Source organism: Oncorhynchus keta, chromosome 19 (genome assembly GCF_023373465.1).
Source record: "Oncorhynchus keta strain PuntledgeMale-10-30-2019 chromosome 19, Oket_V2, whole genome shotgun sequence".
NCBI lineage: Eukaryota > Metazoa > Chordata > Actinopteri > Salmoniformes > Salmonidae > Oncorhynchus > Oncorhynchus keta.
This window is the reverse complement of record NC_068439.1, coordinates 29,813,504-29,823,718: the sequence shown is the minus strand read 5'-3', so window position 1 is coordinate 29,823,718 and position 10,215 is coordinate 29,813,504. Positions and strand designations below refer to the sequence as shown.

The window sequence follows — 10,215 nt, the reverse complement described above, 5'->3', positions numbered from 1 at the left end:
ATATTCAAAACATTAGTTTGGCCTAATCATCCAACGATGTTTTTTCCTATCTGACAGATAGATGATATAGACTAGGATACAAATAAACTATTTTTAATTCCATAAACATATTGTATGGTTTTGGCAATAAGGCCTAATAATATTTTAACGTGTATTTTTTTCGTTCGAGGGTCGTTTAAGATAAATAACGAATGTATGAAATATGAACAGCTCCAAAAATGTATCAGGCTATGCAAAAGTAAACGAATATCCAAACAATTTGAGAACATGTATAGGCCTTGGTCATGAAGGCTATAAACATAAAGGAAAGTTATTCTTATTCAAACATGACCCTGTTTAAAGGAGGCCTAGAGGCCTATAGGTACATTTATTCATGTTGTATTGACGCAGTTATGATGGGCCATTTTGCATTGACGCAGTTATGATGGGCCATTTTGCATTGACGCAGTTATGATGGGCCATTTTGCATTGACGCAGTTATGATGGGCCATTTTGCATTGACGCAGTTATGATGGGCCATTTTGCATTGACGCAGTTATGATGGGCCATTTTGCATTGTGGACATCGCAGAGACGCTCGAAGCCAGACCGTTAGGCCATCGGGGCGTGGTCTAGAACGCAACGCCACGCCCTTGTCCCCATGTGGTCCCTGGGGGGCCTTATATGATCAGGCCTTGGGCTCCGAAGCCAGTAGTACTTATCTCACTGTCAAAACTAATCTTGAAACAGTGAATCCTATTCTAACGGTACATTTCACGGAACTCCACACGAACTCATCCTATAGGAAATATGACTTCAAACTCCGACCAGAGGCTGGACCACCTTCTGAGCGTGGTGGAGAGCGAGTTTCAGAAGGGCAGCGAGAAAGGAGACGCCTCAGAGAGGGATATTAAACTGGGACTAGAAGATGCAGAATTATGGACCAAGTTTAAAGAACTAACCAACGAAATGATTGTCACCAAGACTGGCAGGTAGGCTATGGTTGTTTTTTGCTGTTAGCTACGGATCAAAATGAGGCCTTCGAGGCCTACTGGCCTGCCTAGCTAAAATCAAAGTTTATCTGGAGAGATCGTAGCCCGCACGACAACGAAGCTAAACGTAACTGATGCGCACAGGTTAGATCGGCAACAGGCATGTTCAGCCTTTCAGAATATAGTGTAGGGTATTGACCAGGCTATAGGCCATATCTATAGGCCATATATGCTTTCCTGTTACAACTTGAATACCATGTCAAGAATTAGGTATAACGCGCAATGGTCGTCAAATCTTATAAACCCTATTATTGATGCAAATATATATGTTTGTCAAATAATTAATTTATAAAGATCAACGGCTGAGCCAACATAACATAATATTTGGGCTTGCTTAGGCTATATGTTTATTTAACAACTTTATTTGAACCTACAGGCGGATGTTTCCAGTGCTCAGAGCGAATGTGAGTGGCTTGGACCCGAACGCTATGTACTCAGTTCTCTTGGACTTCGTGGCTGCAGACAACAACCGGTGGAAGTACGTGAACGGCGAGTGGGTTCCCGGTGGCAAGCCCGAGCCACAGAGTCCTAGCTGCGTCTACATCCACCCAGACTCGCCTAACTTCGGAGCGCACTGGATGAAAGCGCCCGTCTCATTTAGCAAAGTCAAATTGTCCAATAAACTCAACGGGGGAGGACAAGTAATGCCCTGATTTCTTTGTCGTCTTCTGTGTTCGTATTTGTAGTATGCATATTCATTATTATGTAAATCATTTAAAAGCCAACTTGGTAGGCTTGGTCATACCCTGCTCTCTCAGAGCTAATGATGCTCTGCCCTGCTGTGCTGAATTACAAAAGTAGGCATTTTCTGCGGGAAAACGTTATTCATTTCATGGCAAATCAACTTCACAATTTTGTGTTAGGGCTCTGTAGGCTCATATTTCTATCTTATTCAGTTTGAGTGTGTGTTTTTTTGATGATTCTTAATAGTGATATTATTAAAATAATGTTTAATTTCGATCTAGATCATGCTGAACTCTCTGCACAAGTATGAGCCCAGGATACACATTGTGAAGGTTGGAGGGCTCCAGAAGATGATCAGTAGCCAGTCTTTCCCCGAGACTCAGTTCATCGCTGTCACTGCTTACCAGAACGAAGAGGTCAGTGGCCTTAATTACACAGTCACAGAGATCATCCTTGTTCACAATCAAAAAAACATTATATTGTGTTCTGCTTACAATGACGGAAGAAAATAATATTAGTTGTCATGTTTATGTACCTTTTAGATAACTGCGTTGAAAATCAAACACAATCCATTCGCTAAAGCTTTCCTCGATGCCAAAGAGAGGTAAGAGGAAGAGACTGATATTGTGTCGGCAATATGACAACGCTTTTCCTGTATTTTTCATTTTGTGTGCGAATTTTGATATTATGTTTTCAATTTTAGAAGCGACCATAAAGACATGCCAGACCATGTTGGAGACAGTCAACAGTCTGGTTATTCCCAACGTAAGTCTTCTCTTAAGTCTCACAACACCAACCAAATTAGAAAAGCTCTTTCTGTACCTCTCCCTTTCAATTCCAACAATCAAACCAAGTCATTATATGAGACATCATTTTCCAACACACTTTTATTCATGTTCCCGAAAATCATTATCATCATCATACATTTTATTTTCAAGGCCTTCCATGTCCCCAATGAAACTGTACATAGAGAACAGTATGAAAAAAGGAAGTGTATTAACCAAACCATTTTGTCTCTTCTCTCCCTCCAGTTGGTGGTTGGTTTCTACCTGGTAACGGTCCCATGTGCCCCAGCAGCAGCCCCCCTCCGTTCACCGGGGCCCCTGGCCACTCCTCAGGGTCCTACTGTGAAAGGTACTCCAGCCTGAGGGGCCACAGGGCCGCTCCCTACCCCAGCCACTACCCACACCGCTCCTCCAGCTCAAGTAAGAACCTCCTCTACCCAATCCAGCGGTCTGTGAATGCACTGTTTACTGTTTATTGTGACCACTAGTCAGACTCATAGGTATAGAATACAGCATGGGGGTTTCACAGATTTGAAGATGTTGGTTAAAATATGTTTGAGAAATTACCCCTGAAGGAAATGCATTGTTTTGATCAGAGAAATGTTTGTATGCTGTTGTTAGTCATTTCTCCATGTACTTTATTGTTTAGACAACTACATGGACAACTCGTCGGGAGCCCTGCCCACCCATGACAGCTGGTCAGCCCTTCAGATCCCTAACTCCACCGGGATGGGAACCCTGGCCCATACCAGCAACTCCACATCCAACTCCAGGTATGGCAACATATGGTCATAGTTGATCATATATATGTTTCTGATATCACTGTTTATTTTTCTGTATGTACCTGACTACATGATGTTATCAGGAACAATTCTGGGTTCTGGGCTTAGACCCTTACCAGGCCCAGATATCTTCTTGGTTAGAAAAAAACTCTCTCTCTTTCTTTCTTTCTTTCTCTCTTTCTCTCTCTCTCTCTTTCTCTCTCTCTCTCTCTCTCTCTCTCTCTCTCTCTCTCTCTCTCTCTCTCTCTCTCTCTCTCTCTCTCTCTCTCTCTCTCTCTCTCCGTCTCTTTTTCGCTTACAGCCAGTATCCCAGTCTGTGGTCTGTTGCCGGGACGGCCCTAACTCCTTCCGGCTCCTCCTCTGGCTCCATCTCTGGTGGCCTGACCAGCCAGTTCCTGCGAGGCTCCTCCTACACAGGCCTGACGTCCTCCCTGCCCGTATCCTCACCATCCTCCATGTACGACCCCAGCCTTAGCGAGGTGGGTGTAGGCGTGGGCGAGGCCCAGTTCGAAAGCTCCATCGCCAGGCTCACCGCCTCCTGGGCACCTGTGGCTCAGAGCTACTGAGCAAAATGCTTCCATAGCCATTGACTCTCCTCAACCACCATCCTGTTCCACATCACCACCATCTCCACTCTACTGCCTGACCATCAGCTAGGAAACTTTTGGGTTGAAGCAGCAACGCCTTTGAAAGGCAGAGTCAACTCAGAAGAAGATCTATCTGAAGCAGAGAGATGTAGGGTCCTCTCAGGCCTTGTGTTTTACCAACATGACATGGTTGATCTTCCATTCCAAACACCCGAGACATTCTAAGCTTAGTCTGAGTGGAAGAGGCATGTGTTTTTCCATTGGAAGTTTCCTTCACTCTCTCCAAGGTGCAGTTACAAGCCTAAGACAATCTGAATATACTTCCTCTACAATTGTTCCAGTTGCTGGTGTGTTACTGTAGTTGTGTCCTTCAGTACAGACAAGAGTACTCCAAGACAATCGTACGCTGGCGTAAGACAATCAGGATCACTAGCTACACAAAGCTAAGTTTGTGAAGTAACCCCCTCAACTTTATTAAAGGGGCCAATCCTTATGTTTAACTGTTTATTGCTACAATTAGTTTGGTTATTATTATAATAGATAAATAGGATGAAATAATCTGTTGATCTAACATAAAACATGTATATGTGTGTATATAAAATAAATTAACGTCCATTTTCTTTGTTAGCCGTTTACATGGAACTGTTTTGGATCCAGTGTCAGTCAGTGTGTTGCTTTTTGTGGCCTGAAGGAAAAGAAAGAAAGAAGGAAAGCAAGAAGAAGTGCCTTGTATCCTCCCACTGCAGCCCAGGAGAAAGCACAGATGTCTCTTCTCCTTCGCTCTGTGTACATTCCCTCCCTGGCAATCATATGTACATATCTATTTTATTTGTGTTTGTTGGACTCATTGGGAGTTTATGTTTATTTATGTCATTTTAATAATAAATTAAAAGTTCCTTTGTTTTCTCAAATATGACTTCAGCGTGTCAATTACAGTCGCGTTCAGTGTCAATGAAATTAGCCTAACCTGAGGAACTTAGGCATGCTCTGCGTTAACTACCACATTACAGTGTCTACAATCATATCATTTCCATTTCCTAAAAGGCGAAGAGGGATTGAATCTATACATTTCAGCCTATTAAGGTTTATAATATAAAACTGCAAGCCAAAGACTGAGGCCCATGTCGGGATGAAAGAATAAATCATGTTTTTTCAGGGCTAAGGTGAATACATAACCTATTCCAACTGGCACCGATAAGTCTTGCTGAATAACCTTTGCCAGCGCAACTCAAAAAGAACTCCCACACAGTCCACACAAACGAGAAGACAGTTTTCCCGTAGAGAGACAAATTGTGAGTAAGTAACTGTTGAAAATAAAGTCCCTGCCAAAGTACAATGGTTATCACACAACGTACACAGTACCTGTCACACAATGCTCACACTGGTGTTGTGGTCTCCTGCACCCAAATTCCACCCTCTTTTGGGGCTGCTGCATAGAGTGTTGAATAAATACCAGTGACAACACAGCTATGCTAAGTGAATTGTGTAATTGATATGACACGTAGAGATGGAACGGTTCAGGTTGAGGGATCCTTCTGAGGGGCTTCCATCGCTGACGTGTCTCTGTGACAATCTTCATGGAGGTGTGACACACGGCTAACACGTTTACAATTCCCTGTCTGTCATTAAACTAAAAAAGTAGATGAACCCCAAATGCAGTATGCCAGGAGGACAGACCGCCTCGCACCAGGGAGAGAAATAAAATGCAAAGCAACATGGCTTTATTTAGAACTTTAACTCTCCATTTTCATGGTTGTTTTGAACCATGAATTTGAACCATATCATCCCCTCATTTCCCCAACCATAAACCATTTGTATTATACTGTAGCTAATGGCAGAGCAGGGAAGCAAACCTGGGTCGCTAGTGTGAAAGGCAAACACCCATCGCAGATTTGCCAGTAGGGTTAACCCACATGTTGGGAATTGTAATGTTTCTTATGTAGCAAGAATCGCTACACCTCCCCTCTGAACAGCAAGGCACGTCCCCGTGCCTCGACTAATCAGCCCCCTTACATGTCTAGGCCGTGCATTCCAATGGCTACCATCCCACTAATAACACCAATGTAGCGAATGGCAGGGCAGGAAAGTGAACCTGTGTTGCTGGCATGAAGTCACACTTATAGCGTTAACCCACTTGGTGAGAATTGTAATGTGGCTCACATAGAGCATTCGGAAAGTATTTAGACACCTTGCCTTTTCCACATTTTGTTACTGTCACGCCCTGGTCGAAGTATTTTGTGTTTTTCTTTATGTATTTGGTCTGGCCAGGGTGTGACATGGGTTTTTGTATGTGGTGTGTAGCTTAGTGGGATTGTAGCTTAGTGGGGTGTTCTAGGAGAGTCTATGGCTGTCTGAAGTGGTTCTCAATCAGAGGCAGGTGTTTATCGTTGTCTCTGATTGGGAACCATATTTAGGCAGCCATATTCTTTGGTTGTATTGTGGGTGATTGTCCTTAGTGTCCTTAGTCTGTGTTAGTTTGCACCAGTTAAGGCTGTTTCGGTTTTCACTACGTTTATTGTTTTGTTGAGTTTGTGTTTTGGATTCGTGTTACGTTGTGTGATAAAACATGGATCGCAATATACACGCTGCAGTTTGGTCCGACTCTCCTTCACCACATGAAAACCATGACAGAATCACCCACCGTAAACGGACCAAGCAGCGTGTCAACAGGCAGGAGCAGCCCAAAGAGGAAATGTGTAGTAAGGATTTCTGGACATGGGAGGAAATCCTCGACGGGAGAGGACCCTGGGCTAAACCAGGGGAATATCGCCGCCCCAAGGAAGAACTAGAGGCGGGAAAAGCGGAGAGGCGCTGGTATGAGGAGGCAGCACAGCGATGTGGATGGAAGCCCAGGAATCAGCCCCAAAAATTTCTTGGGGGCTTACAGGGAGTATGGCTACGCCAGGTAGGAGACCTGCGCAAACTCCCTGTGCTTACCGGGGGGCTAGAAAGACCGGGCAGGCACCGTGTTATGCAATGGTGCGCAAGGTGTCCCCAGTGCGGGTGCATAGCCCGGTGCGGTATATTCCAGCTCCGCGTATCGGCCGGGCTAGATTGAGCGTCGAGCCAAATGCCATGAAGCCGGCTCTACGCATCTGGTCCCCAGTGCGTCTCCTTGGGCCGGCTTACATGGCACCAGCCTTGCGCTCGGTGTCTCCGGTTCGCCTACATAGCCCAGTGCAGGCTATTCCACCTCACCGCACTGGCAGGGCGACCGAGAGTATTCAACCAGGTAAGGTTGGGCAGGCTCGTGCTCAAGATCTCCAGTGCGCCTGCACGGTCCGGTCTATCCAGTACCACCTCCACACCCCAGTCCTCCGGTAGCAGCTCCCAGCACCAGGCTTCCTGTGCGTGTCCTTGGCCCAGTACCACCAGTGCCAGCACCACGCATCAGGCCTACAGTGCGCCTCGCCTCTCCTGCGCTGCCGGAGTCTCCCGCCTGTCCGGCGCCTCTGCCGGAGTCTCCCGCCTGTCCGGCGCCTCTGCCGGAGTCTCCCGCCTGTCCGGCGCCGTTGCCGGAGTCTCCCGCCTGTCCGGCGCCGTTGCCGGAGTCTCCCGCCTGTCCGGCGCCGTTGCCGGAGTCTCCCGCCTGTCCGGCGCCGTTGCCGGAGTCTCCCGCCTGTCCGGCGCCGTTGCCGGAGTCTCCCGCCTGTCCGGCGCCGTTGCCGGAGTCTCCCGCCTGTCCGGCGCCGCTGCCGGAGTCTCCCGCCTGTCCGGCGCCGCTGCCGGAGTCTCCCGCCTGTCCGGCGCCGCTCAGCCCAGAGGCGCCGGAGTCTCCCGCCTGTCCGGCGCCGGAGCCCCTCAGCCCAGAGGCGCCGGAGCCCCTCAGCCCAGAGGCGCCGGAGCCCCTCTGTCCTGAGCTTCTTTTCACTCATGAGCTTCTTTTCACTCATGAGCTTCTTTTCACTCATGAGCTTCTTTTCACTCATGAGCTTCTTTTCACTCATGAGCTTCTTTTCACTCATGAGCTTCTTTTCATTCCTGAGCTTCTTTTAACTCCCGAGCTTCCCCTCAGTCCCGATCTGCTCCTCAGTCTAGTGGGGTTCTGGGAGAGGAATACTAGGCCATGGTTGGCGGCGAGTGTGGACTATCTAGGGACGCAAGGTGAGCGGACTAAGACATTTACTGAGTGGGGTCCACGTCCCGCGCCGGAGCCACCACCATGGACAGACGCCCACCCGGACCCTCCCTATTGATTTGAGGTGCGTTCGGGAGTCCGCACCTTAGGGGGGGGGGGGTTCTGTCACGCCCTGGTCGAAGTATTTTGTGTTTTTCTTTATGTATTTGGTCAGGCCAGGGTGTGACATGGGTTTTTGTATGTGGTGTGTAGCTTAGTGGGATTGTAGCTTAGTGGGGTGTTCTAGGAGAGTCTATGGCTGTCTGAAGTGGTTCTCAATCAGAGGCAGGTGTTTATCGTTGTCTCTGATTGGGAACCATATTTAGGCAGCCATATTCTTTGGTTGTATTGTGGGTGATTGTCCTTAGTGTCTTGATGTCCTTAGTCTGTGTTAGTTTGCACCAGTTAAGGCTGTTTCGGTTTTCACTACGTTTATTGTTTTGTTGAGTTTGTGTTTTGGATTCGTGTTACGTTGTGTGATTAAACATGGATCGCAATATACACGCTGCAGTTTGGTCCGACTCTCCTTCACCACATGAAAACCGTGACAGTTACGTTCCTGCCTTGTTCTAAAATGGATTAAATACATTTTTTCTCTCATCAATCTACACTTAATACCCCATAATGACAAAGTAAAAAATGTATTTTTTTCTTCAGATTTATTACAAATAAGAAACAGAGATACTTATTTACATAAGTATACAGACCCTTTGCTATGAGACTCGAAATGTAGCTCTGGTGCATCCTGTTTCCATTGATCATCCTTGAGATGTTTCTACAACTTGATTGGAGTCCACCTGTGGTCAATTCAATCTATTGGACATGATTTGGAAAGGCACACACCTGTCTATATAAGGTCCCAGTGTTGACAGTACATGTCAGAGCAAAAACCAAGCCATGAGGGCGAAGGAATTGTCTGTAGAGCTCAGGATTGTGTGGAGGCACAGATCTGGGGAAGGGTACCAAAAAAGATGCTGCAGCATTGAAGGTCCTCCATCATTCTTAAATTAAAGACGTTTTGAACCACCGAGACTCTTCCTAGAGCTGGCCGTCCAGTCAACCTGAGCAAGCGGGGGATAAGGGCCTTGGCCGACGGTCACTCTGACAGAGCTCCAGAGTTCCTCTGTGGAGATGGGAGAACCTTCCAGAAGGACAACCATCTCTGTGGATCATTCCACAAATCAGGCATTTATGGTAGTGGCCAGACAGAAGCCACTCCTCAGTAAAAGACACATGACAGCCTACTTTCATGTGCATTTTCAACAAAGTACTGAGTTAAAGGTCTGAATACTTATGTAAATGTGATATTTCAGTTTAAAAATGTTTTATACATTTGCAAAAATGATTACAAACCTGGTTTTGCTTTGTCATTATGAAGGAAAAAACAATTTAATCCATTTTAGAATAAGGCTGTAACGTAATAAAATGTGGAAAAAGTAAAGGGGTCTGAATACTTTCCGAATGCACTGTATAGCGAGGATCACTACAATACCATGAACACCTATCATAGGTATACACTTTCAACTCTCATATTCCATTTTTGTCATGATAGGCATCAGGTAAGGTTGATATGTACTGAATGATGACCGTTCTCTCTCTGCGTTCTTTCTCTGAAAGGCTCAGAGAGCAGGGCGGGGGACCTGTCCCAGGACTGGAAAGTGATGGAGGGTTCCACACCAGGGTGTAAATGAAAACTGCAGGGTCACAGGGACACCAGCAAACAGTAATGAAGCAGCAATGTGACATCCAGCTGGCAGGGCCTGGCCGAGTTAGGGTTGGACTGCAGCAGGCCGGAGGACTGCAACCCTGTGTGCTGGAGCAAGGAGCAAAGGTTCCCCTCAGTCAAAATACCTCCATACCTTTACACATAACTACAAACTCTATAAACTTTATGGCGGCTTCAAGTAGCATCGGCCTTGACATTGGATCATCTTATGATTGAAAGGAGTGGGATGTCCAAGTTTTTTGTGTTGAATATATATATTTGTGTGTGTGTGTGTGTGTGTGTGTGTGCGTGCGTGCGTGCGTGCGTGCGTGCGTGCGTGCCTGCCTGTGCCTGTGCCTGTGCATTTGTTTATGTGTGAGTGTTTCTGGATACTCGGTGAGGATGTTTGCTGATTGGGCATCACATACTGGTCTTTGCTCAGTCTTCCAGTGGTAAATAAGTCCTGCTGAGTTAGGCCATCTGTCTGCTATGTTATGGGATGTGTGTGTAGCTGCAGACAGACAG

At 46.4% G+C, this 10,215-nt stretch overlaps 1 protein-coding gene across 1 annotated transcript; it reads left to right on the top strand.

The window, feature by feature from the left end:
• Window positions 1-632: 632 nt before the first annotated feature.
• LOC118382902 (T-box transcription factor T-A-like) lies at window positions 633-4,759 on the top strand. The gene is made up of 8 exons (XM_052470267.1): window positions 633-970; window positions 1,407-1,671; window positions 1,996-2,130; window positions 2,257-2,318; window positions 2,418-2,479; window positions 2,746-2,919; window positions 3,149-3,272; window positions 3,583-4,759. Exons 1-8 carry the CDS (start codon window positions 789-791, stop codon window positions 3,845-3,847), a joined length of 1,269 nt encoding a protein of 422 aa, XP_052326227.1. The 5' UTR covers window positions 633-788; the 3' UTR covers window positions 3,848-4,759.
• Window positions 4,760-10,215: the final 5,456 nt, after the last annotated feature.

Excerpts from the sequence above, each read along its gene's own strand:
- LOC118382902 (XM_052470267.1), top strand. The coding sequence starts at position 789 with ATGACTTCAAACTCCGACCAGAGGCTGGACCACCTTCTGAGCGTGGTG. Across the intron at positions 1,672-1,995 it reads AACTCAACGGGGGAGGACAA|ATCATGCTGAACTCTCTGCA; the intron begins GTAATGCCCTGA and ends ATTTCGATCTAG. Across the intron at positions 2,920-3,148 it reads ACACCGCTCCTCCAGCTCAA|ACAACTACATGGACAACTCG; the intron begins GTAAGAACCTCC and ends TTTATTGTTTAG.